This window comes from Fulmarus glacialis, unplaced genomic scaffold (assembly GCF_000690835.1).
Source record: "Fulmarus glacialis isolate BGI_N327 unplaced genomic scaffold, ASM69083v1 scaffold15525, whole genome shotgun sequence".
Taxonomy (NCBI): domain Eukaryota; kingdom Metazoa; phylum Chordata; class Aves; order Procellariiformes; family Procellariidae; genus Fulmarus; species Fulmarus glacialis.
Genome location: NW_009212455.1, coordinates 90 through 24,286, shown reverse-complemented (window position 1 = coordinate 24,286; position 24,197 = coordinate 90). Strand labels below are relative to the sequence as shown.

The 24,197-nt window shown below is 39.1% G+C and overlaps 1 protein-coding gene across 1 annotated transcript; it reads right to left on the bottom strand.

Moving 5' to 3' along the window:
* Positions 1–1,760: 1,760 nt before the first annotated feature.
* On the bottom strand, positions 1,761–23,842 carry LOC104076876 (GPI ethanolamine phosphate transferase 2-like; the record flags this gene model as incomplete). The annotated part of the gene is made up of 5 exons (XM_009577891.1): positions 1,761–2,218; positions 11,007–11,288; positions 14,031–14,248; positions 21,017–21,229; positions 23,704–23,842. Coding segments are annotated over 5 exons (1,310 nt in total), but the record flags the coding sequence as incomplete, so codon positions are not given.
* Between the last annotated feature and the right edge of the window lie 355 nt (positions 23,843–24,197).

Below are 24,197 nucleotides of genomic sequence, written 5' to 3'. Positions count from 1 at the left end.
TAAAAGGTTAAAATAATACTGGAAATAATTTTGATATATCTTCATCAAAGCAATGTTTCTTCTATGTATGTGTGCTCTCTCCCACAGGGTGGGGAGTGAGCGAGTGGCTGTGGGGTGCTTAGTTGCCGGCTGGGATTAAACCACAACATTTGGTTTACCTGAGTGAGTTGCTGGGAAGCTCCTGACAGACAATAGTTTTAGAGCTGGGCATACAGGATTTCCCAGCTTTTGTTATAAATCAGGAAGCTCTAGAAGCACCTGTCCTAGCTGCAAACTACGTTCTACCTGTGCTGTCTCTGAGTCCCCACAGCCCAAGGTTGTAACAGGTTTTGACGCTCTATAGGAATACCTAGCACCAGGAAATCAGAGGTGGGAGCAAGCTTAACCAAGACAGGATCTTTGGAAGTTAAGTCCAGGCATGCACACGCAATTTCTACAAGGCTGGTAACATTTCCAAGTGTCAATAAACATTCCTAGGGAACAATATGAGCAAAAGCACATCTCTGAAACAAACGCAGTTTTTCAGCTGCAAGAATATCAAGTCCTTGTTTCATGGCATCGTGGTACTAGTACACTCCAAAGAAAAGGGGTGACAATCTGAAGAAGACATCTGGCTCAGGAAGTTATTGGGCAAATAGAAATTTGGAAAATGCTCAGGATTAATTATAAAAATCCTCCCAGTCGCACCAAATCACACCTAATTCTGCTCACACACCAGCTTAGCTCATAATGAAGGAGTTCCCTATCATGTGGACTTAACGTTGGGAATATGACATTCCTTCCTCAATCCCTTACGTCATCTCAAGAGGAGGAATGCATGGTGAAAGCTTTGGTATAGAACAACTGCTAAATTGCGATAAATTCCCTCATAACTCATGTCTTTCAGTGCTCATGCCTGTCACAGCAATTAGCATTTTATCCGTGAGGCTGCCAGTAAGTAACAAGTCTCATATTAGTTCATTTGCTCATGTCCCTATTAACGAATGATGAATGACATTTCATCCACGTGTTGTAAGATACTGGCAAGAAATCTCTTTATCTCACACAGCACAGCCTCTCCATCTGCTGTCTGCAAAACCTTGACTAGGCAGTCACAAGGTATTGCTTCTCTGTCCACCAGCTGAAGTGCAGAAGACAGTTCAAATATCAAGTACTTTTTATCACTGAATAATGGTTGTAGTTCTTCAAAATACTAAAAGGTAGTAGAAAAAGTAGAAGCCCTTCTCCAGTATACTTCATGTTGTAAAAAATTTCCTTTCTTGTTTATCATACTACACTTGAAAAATTCCTTCAGTTTTCTACCCACACGCTAAATGTCTATGATAGACGGGGAAGAATTCTATGTGCACTATCTTCTCCTGCAACTTCATAAAGTTTGGAATTGAGCAGAACCTTCTGCCTTAATTTCAAGGGTTTAATTCTATTAAGCAATTTTTAATTTCCCAAATCAGACGCTGTTGACTTTCACATGGAAAATATTTACTTTTTGCCTCTGATAAAACTATCGTGTATAATTGGCATTAATTAGACAAGTCATGGTGCAGGGCAAATATTATAAACTATTGATAGTACACAAGGAATTACTCCTGCATGAAATAGCAGTGAAAAATTCCTTATGTTGCTTCACTGTTTACCCGCTTTGCATGTTTACAGCACTTTCTAAACAGTGACTGTATAGAAATGTATACATATTTCACCAAATGAAACATACATTAATTTTTAAATAATACAGAAAGTATAACAATAAATAAGGTACTCACCTTGTCAACCAATGTCCAAAGTCTGGCCGATGAGCCCACTGGACACCCGTCTGATTCAAGGATCGAAGCAGCCGACAGCAGATAAGGATGATCCATGGACTTGCTAAACTTATCCACTTATCTGATCCTTTTATGAATTCAGCTGAAGACGTGGCCTTGCCCAATTTTGAATTACCTGCTGCTGGAATGTCTATATTCTTGCACTCAGAGGCTTCCCCGATACTATCAAAATTTTGTTTCACAGTGGTGCTATGTTGAGGGTCGCATTCTTTCAGAAGAAAATTATTTCTACAAAGTTCCTGACACAGGGCCAAACAAAGCGTATTGATAAGAAAATACCAGGTTTGATGTTCCTCTTCTATAAAACTGCTTGCCCCCAAACTCAAAACATGGCCAATTGTTCCAGTCAGAATCAGCACATCTACTTCTGACCAGCTGGAACTGGACACAACGGGATACTGCAAACAAAAAAAATATAGCAATGGTGAAAGTGTATAAAAATTTCACTTGTTTAAACATTCATAATATGCTTACAGGAATTTCCTCTAAGAAAACAAAATAAACAGTGAAACAAGTTATTTCTATCTTGAGAAATCCCCAAAATTTATAAAAGAATAATTTTAGTGTGGCCTATTTAGCTAGCATTGCAGCATAATCATACTGTTCAAAATGACATTCTGTTTAAGGGAAAAAACTTCTCTATGAATTATCATCACAACTGTACAGGTTAAGATTCACTACCACCCTGTGGCAGAAGGTTTGAGACAAGCTCTCTCCCCGTTGCACATTTGTAGAAGTAAAAATAGAAATCCTGCAGAAATCAAATTTGAGATACAGATAATAGGTAATTTTCTAACAGTTTAAATCTGCGCTACCCTCAACTCAGTACAGTGACAGCCTTCACTACTCAAATTAACAAAAGTTACTTGCAGACAGTCTGATGGTACCCCTTAATCTTGTTTAGCTTGAAATGTATCTTTCATCATAAAATCTACTTAAAACCTTATCCATCTATTATTTACTTCACATGCTGTGCCTATCTAAAACCATAATACGCTTTGTCTAATGCCTCCATTAGTTCAATTTCCTGTTCACAGCAGCTACTTGGAATTGCCTCATCATCATTGCCCTTGATGATATGGCTAAAAAGAGAGTGTAAGGGCATGTGAAAGGTGAGAGCATCTGGTTCATTAACGTTATCAGATAAAGGACCTTTTCAGCTCACAGGGAATATGAAGTAACAGGGAAAGCCATAAAAAGACCACACAGAGACATAAACCTGATAAGTAAGCACTAAGGGAGATCATAAAGTGACCAAAACTCTTCAGCCATTAATTGACAAGCCATTAAGAAACCACAGGCATAGCTCTGAAGAGCATCAGCCTGGACTTCGTAACAGATAAGGGAGAAGTGACAGAACATGAGCATTACAGATATCCGAGGGCGCCTGTGGCTGTATGCAAACTCATTAAGCAATGCTTCAGAAAAGTCAAAGGTGGGAGAGAGGGGCTGGTTAGGAACAGGCTGGAGGTGGGGGGCAAAGTGAGAGGAGGAAGGATCAAGGGGCCAGAGTCACGTATAAGTAGGCGCCAGTCAGTGCACTCCTCTGACTGAGCCCTGTGCCTGATCACTGCGGTCTACCCCATCTTATTAAATCCTCTCCTAACTATCTTTCTGTGCCACTCTACTCCCTGTCCCACCTGTGGGTGATGTAAGGTCTCACTGCAAGCAACTGGGGACAAGCCTGCACACCAGCAACTTGAGACCAGAGCAAGTAAAAGCAAATGCCAGCAACTCAAGCGGGAATACGAGTCATTGGACCCACACGCCTGTAGTGCCAGTGACTGCAGTGTGTGAGGGTCCACGTGCCAGAGACTGGAGTGGGGAGCACAGGCCATCGGGACTGGGTGCCCGAGGTGCCAGCAGCTGGAGGGATCAGAGTGCAAGAGAGGTCAGGGTGTCAGCAACAGGAAAAGAGACCATGGATTACCCAGCCTGTAGGTGTGCTTCAGAAACTGGAGGGCCCAGAGTGCGCATCTATGTGTGAGAGGTCACAAGGCCACTGACTGGAGGGACCTCTGTTTAACTTCTGCTCAAAGTCTGAGCCAGAGATGGGCTCCAGCAGCAAGGCAGGACAAATGCCCCAGCCCTGGAGGCCACCAGAGCCAGCAGGGGCTTTCTAACATACCTTAATAAATAATACTTGTGAAGCATTTTGGGAAAGACACTGTCAAAAATCACTCTCTACCATTTTATTTTCTCATTAATTTTTTCTCTACTAGAGAATATCAAAGAGTATCTCTTAAACCAGTATTTTAAACACCTGATAACAACTTAAAAGCCAAATCAAAGCTACTGCATGCCATTTTTACTTCAGAGCAAAGATCTCTGAACCTACTTTCACGTTAATTTCTTTAACTGCACACTTCAACCACATCATTCCTCCTACATTTGACCTTATGAACAAACTTTAAAAAAATTGTCTTGAATATTCATATAGATAAAGCTCACAGAGAACATACTCACATTCAAAGATGCACAGTGTACTATGATTCCTGAACTGTTTAAATAATTTGTTAGAACAATATAGAAACTCACTAATCTTAGAGCAAGTAACAAGAAAATGGGTGTAAACAATACAAATATCCCTGAACATCTTAGATACAAGTTTCACTTAAGTTTTACTGATGGCATTATATGTATTTTTGTTCAATAAGCAAGATCATGTAGCATGGAGAGGACAACAAACACACTTGATGCAAGAAGCTAGTTAACACTATCTGGAATTTTGCTTTGACAAAAACTTCTGCAAAATCAAGATTTTATAAGATTTATGTGAAAGAATGCAGGAGGTATAGTTAACATTATCACCTATTCACATCACCTCCATTTCTCGTGTTGTTAAAGAAATATATTACACTGAAGTCACTTCACTTAAAAAAAAACACAAGCAATAACAAAATCAACAAAAAATCCCCATGAGGTTACACACAACAATAACAGGGGAAAAAACCACTAAAAATTTAGCACAAGAACAGTCATAATCTGAAAAACTGCCCAGACCCAATCCAAATTTACTAGCATTTGAAATTTCTTTGGTGTTCTAAAGACACTCTTTTTTGTTTAGTATTCTACTCTGGAAATCAAATACCATAAGCTACATTCTGGAACAGAAGTACAAGGTAGAGATGTAGTTTGTGCAGAGACCAAAGACCATGAAATTCGCAAAGCTGAGACAAGAACATGACTAAACTACAAAAAGTTTAAACGCCAATAATTCCACCATGCTCACCTTAAAGATCTTGGCTAACTAAATAATGAGTGAGCACGTAAGCACCATCTGCTTGCAGAGACAAAGGAATCTGAGATCCTCAACAAATGAGAATGAACCAGTCTCCAATACAATTCATCTTCTTTATAAGACATAACATAAAATCTATATAAGGATTGCTCTCTTGTATCTGTTCCTGTCAGCACTGATACGAGAACTGAAGAAGTGATGTATTATCAATGGGGAACATGCAAAAGCCTCATGAAAATGATGGCGTCAGTGTGAAATGTCCCAGTGTCAGGAATCCATATTTCTTGCCTGCTTGTTTGACTCTCACAACTCCAGAGTTGTCCAGAGAAAAAATTTACTCCTATATTCACACGAAAGGGTTAAAGTCCAATGGCATTTATTGACACACCACATTTCAGACCAGAGTTAGTCACTATGCAAAATGAAAAATTATCCTGCAAATTATAACCTCCCGAGCCTTCATGATCTAAGAAATACTGAAAATAGCTTCATCAAGTTTTTCTAAATTTACTGGTAATTCCTCATATATGAATTGTGGCCTATTAGGAATGCCATCATTACAGTTTTTTATACATCCTGACCTTAGATTACTTAGATTGTACTTAGTTTTTAGATCTGGTTTACACGCACGGAAATGTAGGTCCTACTCTGATATTCACAGCTCTGTCTTTCTAGCTGCCGAACACCTCCAACTCTCGGGAACTCAGTAGGCACTCCAGATACTAAAAGACTTGTATGACTCGCACCGATATCTTGGCAAACAAACTTAATGCAGAATCTTTAGTTTAGAAATTTGTAAATACCAGGCTTTCAATTTAAGCTATAATCTGCCAAGCCAAGGTAGCTTTAACATCTGATGTATCAGCATTGGTAATTAAGTAATACAGAAACTGACCTCTTTGCCCTATCCTTGAACATATCTTGCTAGCTTGCAGAAGTGCCTGTACATAAACAACAGAATATATGTATCTCTGCCCATGAAACTTACATTTTCTTCACTTGGAAATAAAACCTCCTGTAGTCTATCTTCTGGGTCCAATTCCAGTTATGTGGCTTCTGTGTGGTTGAGAGTAAAGCTCTTCTTCACAAAAATTGACCATCCATAGTTAATGCCTGAGGAATTTTACATTCACTTTTCAGATGAGAAACGTTTTACTTTTCGTTCTCACCATCACCCAAAATTTAAATACTTATCATTCTGTTCCCTTCTGATATTTGAGCTCCCTGCACCCAGTCTTGATTCCCAATGATGATAACTTTCCTAAGACAGAGTACTACAGACCACACTTGCTCCTCCATTTTCACAGCAGTTTGGGATGATTTTTGAAAGCTACCCCGTAAAGGCACCATCCAATCACCGTTTTTTCCATCCAAGTCAAATAAATGCAAAAAAATTTCTGGGTACAATTGCATAAAAATGTTTTATGGTTCAATTCAGTAAAGAATATCAAAAGAGGAGGAAAAACAAAAATATTTTTAAAAGAACAGGGTATTTTAAAATTAACAGAAAGAAGGACATTTTGTTTATGGTGTTTGAAAAAAACACCATAATTCTACACAATGAAAATTCTCAAAAGCTATACTTGACAGGCTTTAACTTTTGTGTTCTATTTTCAAAAAACTATTGGTTTTGATTTCTATGAGAAATAGGGAAAAAAAATACAACTACTAGTAGTAAATACCGTACTTAAGTCAACTACCAAGCAATTAGAGTGAAGCTATGAACAACAAGCTAAAATTTTTGATGATTTTCTGGAATCCGTAAAGGGCTGCAGAACTATTTAAAGCCTGAAGTGTCATTAAAAGAAGGAACTGGTGCTGCTAGAAACATAGTAATCAGAACCTATAAATAACAGTCAGGAAGCAGATGCTAACACTGCCTGCACTGGTCTTCAGAAAATTCACGAACTTGGTAATCAGTTTCTATATTCAGCCACTGTGGGGAAAAAAACATTACAAATGAGAAGCACTTCAGAGAAATCTTTAGATGTGAACGGAAACAATTTGAAGGAAAAGAGCTCTGAAGCCATTAGCAGGAGAGCTTATCTTAATTACTTTTAAAATACCTACATTTTATCACATAGCATGAGCTTAGAAAAGGCTTTTAGCTTTTTTAACTGGCAAAACCTGATTCAGGATTCTACTCCTGTCATCAGAAGAGCAGGGCTTCAGAGCTCTTTCAGAAGTGGAGCCCATACGCAAATCTGCACTGTGGAGATGCACAGGTCACAGACACTTGGAGTCAGAGACATCTTAGCGTAATTCTCCTAACTCACAAAGAAGGCCCCTCAAGATCCATGCACAGCATATACAGACAACCAGTTTCTCCCCCAAAGTCTAGGTATTCTGTCAGAAAAGGGGATGGAAGGTGGGACATGAATGTTTGTGAATTACAGTGTTTGTGCCCCAGTTACCAGTAAATAACTTCTCACATCCACACTACAAGCAACACCAGATTATCCACTGCTCCTTTCACATTCTCCAGGTTCTATCTTTGCATAAGCAGTCACCTGAAAAAAAACCCACCATATCATTCTGCAACAGCTCTGAGACTGGTGAAAATGTAAATCATATCCATGTCACAGCTTTTATACATGTCTGGAATGGAGGAACTTACTAACTAAATCTACAAAATATTTCAAGCTTGCTTTGGATCTTGAACAGAAACAGCAAAGCCTATCTGACTGATGAGATGAGATATATATCTAGCAATCCAGTCACCTATGGAATAGGATTGAAGATGGGATGATGAAAACAGATTTCTATAGGTCTGGATACAAAATCATGTCTGCCTTAACCAGAATTACTATTGCCTACACTTCATAAGACATACTTCAGCTTCCCACATTTTCAGATCTGTCTCAGGTAGGAATATGATCACAGACAGATCTGGGATGGAGAATTCAGTATTTTTTATTTCTATCTGCCCCAGCCTTAGAAAAACAAACAAACGCAGAAACCTAAGATATGAAACTGGATACAGCATCCTGGATATAATTTCTAATCATTTTGTCCAGTTTTGCTCAGTTTGTCCTCAAAGGCAGATGTACAGACAAAGCAGGGGTGGCGAAGGAAGAAAACTGAAATAGAACGGATAGATACAGACTTCTCACACATACTCCTGTCCATGCTCCCTAGGCATTACTGGCTAGGTGGGATCATGAGAAATGGCCAAAAAATTATGGGTAACGAAATGGCACTTCCTCCTCTAAAGTTCCTCAGAAAGATTCATTCTAAAAGCGGAACAGCATGGATTATATGCTCCTTTTTATGTGTTCCTTGAGGAATCATTTGCCTCTGTCAGGGAGCTAGCAATTAATTCTTTTCATACGAAAAGCCTTTCCAACCAACTCAAGTTTTGAATACCAGGAGACATTTTGCAATTGTTGCTGTGATCATTGACAGAGCAGCTGTATTAGCAATATATAAGCCATCTGCAGGAAGTTGTTCACACCAGCAGCTGTCTCTCACCAACAAGGATGAAAACGTGCCAAGAACAGATGGAAATGAAACCCTAAGACTCAGGCCAAACTAAAAAGGCAGAGCACGTACCTGTCAACCAATACTTGGTAACAGCCTATTCTAAATTTAGTAACAGCCAAGGAATAGCAGCATCTTCCTAGATTCCAGTCTTTGATCTAGTAGGAAAGCATTTTTCCTGGGTCATATGAAGTTATTTTAAAGTTACTCCCACAGTAGTGGGTTTCACAAGGAATTAACTCATCTCTAGCCATGTAACAAAGATTTCTGGTCACAGACAGACTGAATTGCTTTCAGACTATCTATCTGGAGGAGAAAGCTATAATCCGTTGTCATTGCTCTCAACTCTATTGAAGTGGAACGTCTGTAAATTTTACGCAGGTCTAGACAGTCATCATTTTTAGGTTCTTACTGTTTGCTAGAATTACAAAAACTGGTAACAATTAAGATGAAAAATGAGCTTGTCTTCCATATCATTGCACAGCAAGTAAACGCAAAATTTCTACAGAATACACTGGATCATTAACTATTATTTCAAGACCATATTCTTTTACTTTTTCTAAGAATAATTTCTATCTCTTTTACAATAAAATACAGAAAGCTAATAAAGGCCCTGAAGAACAACTCAGAAATGGCAGAAGTGAATTGAGTCCATTTAAAGACCAACATGCCCCTAAGTACCAACAGCGTTAATAAACTGTACAACTAGACATCTCATTCAGCAGATTTCTCCATTCACATTGATTAATTTTACTTTCTTCTTTTATTTGCCTTTAAAAAAAACCCACACAAGCATCACTAGCTTTGACAGCAAAACATTAACACTACTTTGACACAAAAATTTTCAGTACCAAAAGCAAACTGTGATTTACGCTTACAAAGGCTGTTCTGTTAGCAGCTATACCTGAGATGAAACTTTTTTCCCTGATTTCATTAAGCAGACGTTGTTAGCTGACTTGTTACTCTATTTTAGTCTATCTAAATGATCGACAGACACACCTAAATCTTATGTGGCTGATAAATATAAACATAAGAACGAAACACCATGTTCTATCAACAATTCCCTTTTTAATCACTTTAAATAATAAATGAATTGCACTAAAGAAAATTGAAAAATAGGGGGGGGAAGAGGGGTGGAAAGCTGTCTTCAGGAGAGAAGGGCATTACTTTTAGTCCAAGGCTTCTCTCAGAAAAGCAGCATTTCCAAGAAGGAATAACACAAATTCAGAAATTAGAGAAACAAAATTATAAACTGGTATAGTTCGAATAATAAAAATCAGCAGTCTTACTTATAAGAATTTAAATTTATAATTAAGCTCAGGAATTATAGCATATAGCTGCACAGACTGCAATATTAATCTCCACTCAGGAGTAGTGAATTTTCTGAATTATATGAAACATAGCACTTATTAAATGTTTCTCTAAGTCAAAAGTTTGCTTTTTAGCTTGAAGGAATATGTCATCATATCATTAAAGCAATGTACTTGCCACACGTTGTCACACTTAAAAAAAAGGTACTAAAACCTCAAACATGATTCAAAGAAACCCAGACTGACAAAGGACTGTACTGCACAGAAGTTGCACCATTGAATAGAAAGCTATGAGCATTAAAGTTACTGAATTTCAGAGACCTTTGAAAGATAAGACTAACAAGCATCCGAAAAAAACACCTAGAAGCTGATTTTAGGGTGTGACTGACAATTCTCGGCATACTAAGTTTCACAACGAAAGAAGAGTAAGACATTGCAAATTCTATTTCCTTGGAATTACCTGAATTCTATTCAATACAACAACATAATTCATCAAGTACTTTACAGAAGGTAACTACTCGCATAACTGAGAACATTTTTGGGCATTCCAAAGAGTGTAACAAACTCAATTTCTTAAACTTAAAAAACTTAAAAAGTTAAAAAAACTTCAAACATAGAAGAGACAGATTAATTTTGCTCCCTGTGTCACAGTTTCAAAACTATTTCTAAAAAAGCATTAAGAATACCAATATAAGAAAGGGTACTGGCAAAGTATTTTCTTATTAGTCTTGGAGCATTAATGTCTGTGGTATTTAGGAAGGGACAGATCATCACCAGTTCATATTGTTGCAAAATATCATACATCTTGCTTTAATTGCAATTGTGAAACATCACTGTGTAACAGCATAAAATTAGTACACAGCATAACTGTTTCTGATCTCATAAAATCAACTGCAAAATAATTTACACTAATTAGAACACTTCTTAAAGTAATGTAAAAATCAGCACTTCTATGATCTTCATTATAGCAATCGGTATCATGCCACAGTGAATACACCACATTTCAATCACAATCTTAAATTATTCAAATTACATCACAAATAACAATTTCTTTAATTTCTTTAAGTATACACAGAAAAAACTTCTATAAAACTTTATCTGAAACATGCCATAAAGAGCAAAACATTTTGAACCGTAATTAATGCATGCTCTTACCTTCAGTGGAAGTCTGGAATTCTCAAAGATCTTTGCAATGGCAGATAAAATACCGCACATGAGTGCAGAAATCAGCATCATCACTCCAACTGCTGTTAACCAGGACATACTGCAGAAATAGCATAAACTTTCTGCCGATGTGCATACAATGACGTGAACTGCACACAGCATCAGACACATCAAGTAAAACAGCAGAGAGAATAGTGGAGGGGAGAGGGGCATTTCAAATTCTGCCCGGCTGCTCAGGGCTTTTGGAACACTGAGCAAAAGCAGCAGCAGAACCTGGAAAAAAAAAGAGAATTAATACTTGAAGAATTAGGGTTAGCCAACACAGTGAGAACTCACACAAAAAAACCAGTGTTGTCATCCATGTCACTCTGCTAGTATACATACTTCATCAAAAAAACCTGTGAACTACACTGGATTTTTTGACCCCAGTGAGATATTACTATATAAATGGGAGAATCAAAGATTGTGTTTTTTCATTTATTAAGGGCTTGGACACACAAGTTACCAGAGTTTAATAAATTACCATGCGCCTCCTCACCTGTGATAACTGATCACATGCATGATCTTCATTCCCTGCCAAAGTAAGAGTTTTAACTCCCAATATCAAAATAGTTCCAAAATGAACAAATTTGACCCGTTATTTGTCATCTGTAAATGCCTGAAGTTACATACACATTCTGCCAAAGGCCATTTATCGCACAATGTGTGAGATACACATACACAGAGATCCTGCTGAGTTAAATAGCTTCCCAGACCAGGGACAGTTCTCATACAATCACACAAGTGTAAGCTGCATTTCAAGCTAATGAATTCTCCCGGTATTTATTTTTTGTACCTCTCCTCATCTTAATTTGATTTATTGGGTTTACTTTCCCTTTTCTCTAACCTACATACAGATCAGGCAGAATTCCAAGTACCCTCTCAGGTAACTGTAGCAGTGGAGATGAATAATACCATGAATAATTTCTGCAACCCATGTACAAACCCTTACAAGCAAAGGGAAAATTCAGCCATATGCTAAAATGCTTTGCAAGGGGCACAGATGGAGCTAGGACTAGGCTGAGCTCAATCAGCTTGTGCTAGGCCAAGATTAAAACAAATCAAGATTAAAAAAACTATATCAGACCATTGTCAACCTGTAATCTTTCACCGTCACTTGTGAAGACCTCTGTCTAAAATTTTTCCCACATTACAGTGAGGTATAGTAAAGTAGACCAAAAAAATCCAATGCATTGCAGTAGTCTTCCTTCGTCTTCATATTCTACTTCACACGGTTCACTTGGTTATGAAAATATGAGGTTTCACAGTATCAAACTGGTTTAGGTCTTACCTTTTAACACAGCACTTACAATTAAAACAAAGGCAGCACTCATGATAGGAAAATGCTCAAATTGTAGTGATCTACAAATCTAAATTTAGCTCTTTTGAGCAAATGCACTGTTATCAATTCATGTCCCAGAGGTATTCCCCTCATCTGAAATACAGGATAAATGGCATTTATAGCATGGTGTAGTCTGAAGTCATCTGTGAGATTCCGCACCCTTATTTATTCAGTGAGGGTAGAAAATACGTATCAAGATGTATTTTCATCAACGTCAAAAAGATTTTGGAAAGCAAGGCAGTTTCTTGGTACTGCACTGGAGAAAAGAAAAAATTCCAGCAGTTTTGCACCAAGTCTCACAGTGATGCTGAGCAAGCTCTTGTCAATCAAACTTTTCATGGTTAGTAGCTGCATATTTCTTTTCATGAAGGCCCACTGAGTAAAATACCTGAGATCTGTCTTGTAGAAACAGTAAGCACCTACAACTGCATTCCAGAAAAAAAAGAAATCCAATGCTGCAGGTCCAAAGTAACTGTCAAGAGGTTGAATGCATAGGTTCCCAAAACAACGGAACAAAAAAGAAATATAAGCACTTCAGCTTTGAGGTGAGCTTTGTCCACCTCCGAATTTGCCATCTGTAGAGCAGGAACAGAACCTACCACCTCATCTCCCAAAGACACTGTGGAACTAATTCCTGTGAAGAGGTCAGCAGAGTGATAAACCCCACTGCGCAGCCTATCAGAAAGACATTTCAGATGTACTCTGTACACAGAGAAAGCGCATATGGGACGAGGCATAGAGTCCTGACAGGACAAAGGAGACTCAAATACCAAACAGTTCCTCATGTACTGTTATCCATTCCAGGCACTGAACAGGACCAGGTCTACAGCAATTACACAGACTTGTACAGCACCACACACACACAAGGACTAAATTAAGCTTGTAGTAGGTATTTCCATCCTAGGGAACAATGCTTATTCTCACAAAAGTTGACACTTGTGTCATCTAAAAGGTCAGTGCAAGCTTCTGTACATAAAAGTTCAGTGTCCAGGCATGGTATCCCTTCAGCATTCTTCTCAAAGCATTACTGCAGAGGATATTTCCAGCATTTGAGATTTGCCCAAAATATCAATTACAGAGAACCACTTAAAATTCCAGACATGCGATATCTTATCTTTATTCCTACATGAGACATGAAGTGGCAACCCAGCACCTTACAGCAAGTATTTATTTCAGGGCTCTACACCTATCAGTACAAAGAACAACGTTTGGAACTGTGAAAATTGCCCACACAAGGTTATTGCCTGTTCTGAGCAGCTACGCTCACTGTTAGATAAAGAGGAACAAGTAGGAATTTACTCGCCAGACCTTTTTTTTTAAGTGCACTAAGGTTACTCAAAAAGTAGAAGGCTAATTAATATAGGAGTAATTTCAGTTGTAGCACATCTGCATATTTACTGTAACTAGTTATACCAAAACATAAGTAGCTTATATTAAAAGCTCTCAAATCCTTTTAAAGTCCAAGTTATACTTTAAAAGGAATATCAACCTCATCCAAGCAGAAAGTCAGCCAACTCTAAGAGTTCATACTCGGTAATTCTAAAGACCAGTAAGAATATACACTAAGTAGTCAAAAACCAGAAACTTCTACGTTTGTGCACTTAGCTTTTTCACAGAAAGATGTATTTTTGTACCTCCATAATGATCACAGTCCCCACCATCATCGAATACATGTCATATTGTGCCACTTGTTTGCTTAGTGAAGAACTCAGAGTCTTCAGGGCCTCCAAATATTGCTTCAGGACCTTTTTGCCAAGATTTAAGAGTATTTCTGAATTATTCCCCTCTAAGTACAGTTTGATCCAATTACCATGGGACTTCTCTGCTATCTTAAAATGTTCATATCCAGGATCTAAGGAGGGGAAAAAAAAAAGAAAAAAGAAAAGAGGTAAGAGGATCCATGAACAAAGGAGGATTAATTAGAGATGTGATCATATTTTTATATTTGCTCGTATAGTATAAAAAAAATTGCTATGGGGGTTAAAACTTTTTTCACACCTAGAAAGTTACATTATCTTCCTGCAGCAATGAGCCATGATGAGCCAGTTACTCAGAATAAAAGCAATTAATCCCTAACCTGATAAAACATCAAGACCTCTAAAAGTGACAAACGTATTAAAACATTCATTTACTCTTACAAAAGGTTTCCCGGACAAACTTATTCAAATGGTTTAAATCCTGAAAAAAGTCACGTTTTCCACTGGAGCTACTCATTATCCAGGCCATATTGTACAAGCCAAGTGGGAAATGATCAAATAGCTGATGTTTGGAGGAAACATCAAAGGACACATACACCATATTAGGGACCTCGATTTTGCTGCAAAGCTAATGAGAGTCAGCTGGTAACACAAAGTTAAACACACAGCATGCGAGATTTTGAAGCAGTAATAGAAAAGTTAACAGCTGAAGTGCAGTTTGGCTTCAGGCATTTGGACTATGAAGCTGGTGCAAAGCAATCCTTGGCAGTGACACTTAGTAATTCTGTTATAGTGTAAGGATGGCCATAGACTCTGGGTTGTTGAAGCATTTTGGTAACCGGTGTGTAACATCTGCAAGTCACTCCTGCATGGGATACTCACAAGACAAGCTAAAGTTGAGGCAAAATCCAAAGCGAGCTTGCCCAGTTACAAGTTTCCCAAAGAACTGACAATGGTTTACTTGCATAGTATTACATTAGCATTTTCTGCTTCAGCCTCCCTCCAATGTTATCACAAGCAAACAGCTATGCCTCCCAAGCATCTGTTTGATAACAATTTCACTTAGTTCCAGTCACAGGCAGCACTCATTTAAAAAAAAAATTATAAACATAAGAAAAGAATGGATAAGGTAAAAGTGACTTCTCCAGTTTCAGTATATAAATCTCGCAGTAACAATCAAATTATTTCAATCAACACATGCATCTAATACAATTTCAGGATTAGTTCCAAATTTAAAAGTGGACACTTATTTTAATAACATCCAACTTGCTCTCAAGTGTAACTCTTCATTCCACTGTGAAGCGCCCCTCAAAGAAACAACCCTAGTTCATCATTCAGATGAATATTCAGAAGTTCAGAACATGAGGGAAGCATTACTAGATACCTACAGCTGCCTACCTTACACTAAGGTAAGTACTTGCTCAGAAACCCAAAGTGTGTTTCTAGATACTTCTCCTTTCAGCTTCTTCATTTTTGCCAGCTGTTTTTACTCTCCTTTTCCAGACTTTTTTTTCAGCTGCACGTGTCCATCTCTATCAAAAGAAAACCTAATGCCTCATGTTAGCATTTATTAGCATGTTTCAAACAGTCTTTTTCAAAATAATCAAGCCCTTAGACAAGCTTCAACTTTCTCATTTAAAATTTAATTTACGTGAAGATAGGTTTAACGGTGAAGATTCCTTTGTACCTCAATAAATCAAAACCCCATGAAATGCTGTACAACCTCTTGGTTTGAAAATGCATGTTTGTATGAACAAACATTGGGGGAAAAAAAAAAAAAAGAAAAACGTTACTGAGCTGCCTCCATTCTGCTCTTTATTAATAGATATACTTAAAACACACTTGAAGACAAAGATATTTTTGTGTACTGTTCCACTTTCTTTTTAACATTGGAGTGGCTGAATCCAGGTAACTCCATGGCTTCTTCATGAAACAGCATGTAAAGCTGTGATTCATCTCAATTGACAACTAAATTCATCTTTTTGTATTAAAAAAGAAATGCACATTGCACCAAAAATGAATGTATATGTTATGCTATAGCTTACAATGGGTGAATCTTTCCTTACATGATTCAGTCATCATATTCAAGGTACGAACCGCTTGTGCCCTACCTCTGTGCTGCAAATTACAATACTCTCCGCAGGAATTCCATGTTTTCCCCTTCAGAAGAACCTACCCTTTTTGAGCTGAAGAGTTGTAGGATTCTGCATTTTCCCATGAAAAAAAAAGGCAGCAAGGCTTAGGCTTTCCCTCCAAGTATCTTTCACTTTAAACTGAAGCTCCAGTCATAGGCATTTTTCTTAGCATTCAACTGAAATGTTATGATCCACCAGTTACTAGCCAAGAATCTGCATCGGAAAGCTTGAACCTGCAGCAGCAAATGTGAGTGAGATGTCTAATTGCATTATCTTCTGACGTTTTTCCCTCAAAAAAACTGGCAGCATATCTTGTCTGTGGAATTCAAAAAATGGTATGGCCCAAGACTTGTCACCACAACTCTGATGAGTGTCCAGATGGTCCACAAAAAAAAGCCAAAAGCTCAGAGCAGGGTGAGCTAGGGCAGATTGCTCAGAATTGTGTCCAGTCAGGTCTTGAATGTCTCCAGGTATGAAGACTCCACAACCTCTCTGAGCAACTCACTACAGTGTTTGACAACCCTTACACAAAAAAAGTTTTCTTTCATTTAAACAAAATTTCCTGTATATCAATTTATGCCCACTGCCTCCTGTCTATTCACTGGGCACCACCAAGTAGACCCTGGTTCAATCTTCTTTATTCCCTCCCATCACGTATGTCCTGGTTCCGGCTGGGACAGAGTTAACTTTCTTCCCAGTAGCTTGTGGGGGTGTGCTGTGTTTTGGGTTTGGTATGAGAGGCGCGTTGATGGCCCATTGATGCTTTGGTTGTTGCTGGGTGGTGCTTGCACCAGGGACTTTTTGTTTCTCTTTTTGGCCTCCCATGCCCTGTCAAGTGCAGGGAAAGCTGGGGGGGAGGGGAGCACAGCTGGGATGGTTGACCCAGCTGGCCAATGGGGTATTCTATACCATGTGACATCATGCTCAGTATAAAAACCAGGGGCGTGGAGGGGCTCACCGTGTTCGTGACACGCAGTCAGTGGTCGATGAGCAGTTGCATTGTGCATTGTCTGCTTTGTATATTCTGCTATTGTTGTTGTTCTCATTGTTATTATTACTGTTCTACTTCATTTTATTTCAATTATTAAACTGTTTTTATCTTAACCTGCGAGTACCTGTGCCCTCCTGATTCTCCCCCATCCCACCAGAGGAGGGGGGATGAGGAGCAGCTGCGTGGGGTTCAGCTGCTGGCTGGGGTTAAACCATGACAACGTATTACCTACATTGGTAAGATCCCTGCTGAGTCTTCTCCTATCCAGGCTGAACAGTCCCAGCACCCTCAGCCCCTCCTTGTATGACAGATGTTCCAAACCCTTCATTACCTTCATGGCCATTCGCTGCACTCACTACATTATATCCATGCCTTTCTTGTACTGGGGAGCCCAGAATTGGACCCAGGATGCCAGATATGGTCTCACCACAGCTGAGGAAAGAGGAAGGATTGAGCTGCTGATGACAGTCCTCCTTGGATGCTGTTGGCCTTCCTTCCACAAGGGTGTGTTGCTGGCTGATGTTCAAGTTGGTGTCCCCAAGGACCTCTTGTCCTTCTCCACCAAGCTGCTTTCCAGCTAGTCAGCACCTGATCTGCACTGGTGCATGGGATTATTTCTTCCCAGGTGTAGGATTCTGCACTTCCCTTTGCTGAATCTTAAGAGGTTCCTGTCAGCCCATTTCTCTAGCCTGTTGAGGAATGGCAGCACACCCACTTACTGTATCAACCACTCCTCCCAGTTCTGTATTGTGTGCAGACTTGCTGAGGGGGCACTCTGTCCCATCGCCCAGGTCATTAATGAAGATGTTAAACAGTATCGGCCTACGTCAAGCCCTGGGGTTGATCACTAGTGACTGGCCTCCAGGTGGACTTTGTGCTGCTGAACACAACCATGTGAGCCCAGCAGCTGAGCCACTTTTCAGTCTGAACTGAACTGAAACAGGATGGTTGAAGCACCATAAGAGCACCACGGATGGGGTGGGGCTTTCCTCAAGTTGTCTGAAGACCTACTAACTCTTCCCAATCAGACTGTCTGTAGCAGATACCCATAACAATATTGCCCATGTTGGTCTGTCCACTCATGCTGACCCAGAAGTTCTCAACTGTTTCATCATCCACCCCCAGGCAGAGCTCCGTGCACTGCCACTGCTCCCTCACATAAGGGGCAACTCTCCCTCCTCATCTTCCCAACTTACAATCATAGAATCACAGAATGGTTCAGGTTGGAAGGGAAGGTACCTTTAAAGATCATCTAGTCCACCCCCACCGCCATGGGCAGGGACATCACCACTCGTTACTGGTTTCCACTCGGACATTGAGCCGTTGACTATAACTCTTTGGACATGGCCATCCAGCCAATTCCTTATTCATTTAAGAGACCATTCGTCAAACCCACCTCTCTCTAATACAGCAGCAAGAATGTTGGGGAAGGCCGTACCAAAGGCCTTACAGAAGTCTCGGTAGGTGATATCCAAAGCTTTTCTCTTGTCCACTGATGCAGTTACTCCATTGTAGAAGGCCACTAGATTAGTCAGGCACAATTTGCCCTTGGTGAAGCAATGTTGGCCATCTCTAATCATCTCCCTGTCTTCCATGTGTTTTGACATGTCTTCCAGGAGGATCTGCTCCATGATCTTACTGGGCATAGAGGTGAGGCTGACTGGTCGGTAGTTGCCAGGGTCCTCCTTCTTACCCCTTTATAAAAATGGGCATCCTTCTCGAAGATGGAGAGGGAGAATTCACCTTAAGACTCTGTGAAAAAAGCTACCATGACTTGGATCTAGCTCCATGTTACTGAGACTCTCCACTACTGAAAGGAGAGAAGCTCATCATGGATGCTTTGCCCCCCAACCCCTTTCCAGTAGGATAGCATCTCTAATAGCAGTTTGCAGTCACAAGCAAGTAGCATAAAAATTTCTCACATTTCCATTCTCAGCTATTTGTATTTCATTTCTCAGATGAAAGCTACAAGTTGAAATTAAGTTGTTCCCGGCAAAAATAAAATGAAAATGAAGATATAAATCAGAAGCTGGTAGAAACTTCAGTCTGCTTCACCAGTGCTTGCAGAAATACTGTCAGATGGAGTTTTGTGTTGGAATTTTCAGTAACACAGTCATATCCTGAACTCCACCAATAGGGCAAGTTACCTCACTTGACACAAATGGGTTAAATGAGGAAATCTGTGCAGAAGAAAAATATCAGAATACATGGGGCATGGGTCCCGCTATTGACATGTTGCTACCATAAGCGGCATTCGTTTTGTTAGACTCCTGGACAGGGTTTAATTATGATTAGAAGCCGTGATGTTGAAAGATAATTAATTCTTGACCTACAATGATCATCTTGCTAAACGTTACGTTGTTACCCACTTTAATTATTCATAGCTGTAACACAGCTCTGCATTCTCATCCAGTCATTTTAATGATTCAACAGATTATAAATCAAGTGACAAGGACTTCAAGCTTCACAGTCACTTTAAGACAACAACATAGAATCATAGAATCATAGAATCATTAAGGTTGGAAAAGACCTCTAAGATCATCGAGTCCAACCATCAACCCAACACCACCATGCCCACTAAACCATGTCCCTAAGCGCCTCATCTACACGTCTTTTAAATACTTCCAGGGATGGTGACTCCACCACTTCCCTGGGCAGCCTGTTCCAAGGCCTGACCACTCTTTCAGTAAAGACATTTTTCCTAATGTCCAGCCTAAACCTCCCTTGATGCAACATGAGGCCATTTCCTCTCGTCCTATCGCTAGTTACTTGGGAGAAGAGACCAACCCCCACCTCACTACAACCTCCTTTCAGGTAGTTGTAGAGCGCAATGAGGTCTCCCCTCAGCCTCCTCTTCTCCAGACTAAACAGTCCCAGTTCCCCCAGCCGCTCCTCATAAGCCTTGTTCTCTAGACCCTTCACCAGCTTCGTTGCCCTTCTCTGGACACACTCCAGCACCTCAATGTCCTTCCTGTAGTGAGGGGCCCAAAACTGAAGACAGTATTCGAGGTGCGGTCTCACCAGTGCCAAGTACAGGGGCACGATCACCTCCCTAACATCTTCTAAAGTCCATGGTAAAATATTCTCCTTCATCCTCTGACTCAATTTTTTTCACATAATTATCATATTAACTTGCTTACTTATATTGCAGTTTGTACCACGCTTCCTAACAAAATACTACATTTTGCTAGGTTTGGTTTACTTTTTCCACTTGTTTTTTATTCTTTCCTCCAGATACACACACACACATATATATGCACACCTATGTGTATTTTTAATAGGCAACTTTGCAGTTCTCTAGGTTCTCACTCCAAGTAAATTCATACATAAGAATGAAATAAAAAGATAACTTACCCTAAACTTTCTTTAAAAAGATAACTTTCCCAGCTTTACTTGAAGCATCTTTTTATTTAAACTAGAAAATTCACTCTATTGTGCTACTCCTCCAAATAGCTCAGAATCAGTGCCCTATGTAGGATACCTCAAAAATAGCAGATATGAAACCACTGAGATTTAACCACACTGGCAGTTTTACTGTAATCTTACTCTTTCATCGTTATTTCTGCTCTTTTGCCTACTAGGAGTAGTACTGGTCATTAAAAAAACTTTATTCAGAGGCAATGTGCCAGAGTAGGTTACACTAATGACTGAACTCAGTATTGTTTCTCTGAACACTGCTCTCAACTGAATGGCTAATTTGCAGTGCCATGCTATACTCTTGAACCTAAAAGCCCAAATTGTGTTATAAGCAATCTCCTTTTGTATATGTAACTTTTGGGTTTTTTTAGCTGATTTACCTTTTTCATATGCAGGTGTATTCTGCTGCAGCAGTCTGCTAAGCTGGAACCCATTCAAGTGCACAAAACGTAGTTGTTCTCTCATTGTCTTGCCTCCCACGACTGGCAATATAATGTTCCCAACACTGTTTCTTGAAATTGGTAGACCAAGACCTACTGCCAGTGTGCTAGCTAAATCAGTTTGTTGCACAAGTTCAGGTTGGGTGAGAGGACCTAGAATCAACAAAAAAAGGAAAAAGAAAAAAAAAAAGAGAGGAAAAAAGGTATTTCAACAATAGGCCCATTCTGTTTCTCCAGAGAGAGCTGGCATCTTGTTAGTTTTAAAATTTTTTCATTAGTGTTAGATCAGCTATTTCAAGTAATCTACATAGGGATCTTTTTCAGCTGCTGTCCTCTGCTGTTGTAAAACCAAAATTTATTCAATTCTCAGCAAGTGTCACTTGCCAGCAACTATTGTAAACACAACATGAATGTTATACAAGCAAAAATAAGAAAAGAGATGGTCCAGGAGATCACCTTAATATCAAGTTGCAGCCTACATCCTAAGGGAGTTTGATAACTGTTACATTAGAAAGAATAGAAAGCACTACAGTAAACTAATTTAATGCATGAATGAAGAATAAGAATCTAAAATAATTCTGACAGCATTCTAGAAGCTTCTCAATATAATGAAAACAGCTCAAGATTTAATTAATATCAGGTTGCTAGGCAAACAGAATTAGAGGTCAGGTAAAGAATGTTGAGGCCCAAATCCATGTAGGCAAACCCAGTGATTTTTAAAGGGTTCTGTGCAGGATCCCATTACCTTACTGCAGTTATCAGGATTAGCATTCAGTCCCACAGACATCTACACACGTGAATGATTTCACTAACGTAAGGAACCTTTTGTTCAAGATTGTCTTGCCAATGGTTTTTTTGTGTGCTTTACTAGTTACATAACAGTGTTTTTCTATTATTTTTACTTCGTTCTCTTTGTAACTCCAGGCATTGAGTGTTTTGACTTAAGTACAGTACAGAAAGAATTATATATACAGTGTTTATTACTCTCAAGGCTCCCTTTAAAAGCATTAGAACTTCTCTCATTTCTCATCTAGCTCTGATCAATCCATACTGGTACAGAATGCCATCTACAATCCCTAAAGCCGCTTTGCATGAGTGACTGTATGTCAGCAGTTTTCTGATTTCATCTTTGAAGGCAAGTTCTTAACTGGTTAAAAAACCCTAAACTACCAAATGCATTTAGCCAATCATGGGTGACACATCTCTGTAGAAGGCTACACAAGTAATATTCTAACAGCATACTAAATGCAAAAGCCCACAGGATTACTATTTTGAGGTCTACCAAATTAAGCACAGTACATTTTGTTTACAGTAGGATCATAAGAAGCAGTCACTAGAATTCTGATTACTGTAGCAATGAGAAGCAAGCTGCTCGATATTAACATGGGCATAATTAGAAATGACAAACTTGACCCCAAAAGACAGGTGAATAGATATATTTCACTGTATCGTAAAAACTGCACGTTCAGTTTAAACCTAGCAAAAACTAATCCCAATGAACAAGAGATTGCATTTACAGAATCTACACTCATGTGGCCTGGTGGTCAACACATACCAGTGAAATTTATAAAGCAAAAACTTACCTGAGAGCTTTGGTCAGCTCTTGACTTCGTTTTGTTTTTATATCTGAAAAGAGTTCAATGACTGCTCAAGCAATGCTTTCTATTGCAGCTGGGTAACAGCTTTATAAATGACAGACAGATAAATGTAATTCCACTGTGCTGCAGGAACCTCCAGCAAGATAAACAAGGCAAGGTTCTGCAAACAGGCTTTAAAAGCAAGGAAATCAGATGGAAATGAGCAAGAGGTAGAATGAAAGGCAGAGGGAAGTATTATTTTGAAGAAAATATTCACTCCTGGTATAACTACATTTTACTGACTCACTCAGTCAAGGAGTTTATTTAAGCAAGACTCTACAAATTAGACTAAAGATTCTCTACCACACCATTCCTCTTACCTTAAGCTGTATTATACAAGTAGAAAATGAGTTTCAGAAACAGATAAACTCACATCAGTGACTTAAAATTAACTGCCCGGCCAATACAGTAAATACGCTCATTCTCCATACTCTTTCCTTAACGCTTGGCAATCAATAGTGATGTTTTCACTGCTGTCATCTTTCACCCTTTCACAAGAGCAATTCTTCCTCTTTCCTGTTACTCTCAGCACGAGAAATTGTCATTCACTCCTCTAAACTGGCTGTCTGAGAGGGAAGAATGGAGGCCAGGGAAAAATTCTGACCAAGAAAGACAAAACTTAAAACTCCTTCAAATAGGATTTTACTTCTAATCCTATTCATTTACCAGTATCCCAGGATCCTGAAAACAGATCTCATTAGCTTTCGACAGCCAAGTAGGACAGTGCTGCAAAATTTCTCATCTGAGAAATGCCCAATTCTCTCAGTGGTTACAAAGCTTAAGTCATGGTTTCACCATGACACAGATGCAAACTTTAGCTAAAACCAGAGTTTTAGGTCACACAGAATGGGCCTTGACAGATACCTGTAGAACAAACTAAAGCACTTTCCAGGAAGAATTCTAGAGGTCTTTCCAGGAAGAATTCTAGAGGTAATATAAATTAGAGATGGCAATGTGTTCTAAAAAAGGTCGAGCTTCTTCGATCCTTACCACTTCTCTTTTCAAAAGCGGAGCTGATAAACAGCAGTGGTGTGTGCACTTCTCCTTCTGAAGAACCACCATGACTACCTGTTTCAGACATCCCATGATCCCCACAAACAACTAGCAAATTGGGCAGAGAAGCTTCTTCCTGCAAGTCACAGAAAGACACTGAAGTTACTGTACAAACAAGATGCGTATATATAATGCTTCACTATCTTTATCATTTTCACAGATGAATATTTCTCAAAATAAATTCCATTTTTTAAATTGGCTCACAAGACCTGGGGCAGATTACAAGAGATGTCTGCAATTAAGTGTTATGCAGTTCTATTCATTTTTAACAGTTAAGGCACACATATGTATCTGACATACTTGTCAGTACATTACAAAAACTACAAAAAAACTTTAAAAAAACCCCTCATTTACAGAGACACAAGAAACTGACTGAAGGATTAATAAAGGTCTTCATACTGTAGGAAGAAAATCAGGAGTCCAGGAGCAGT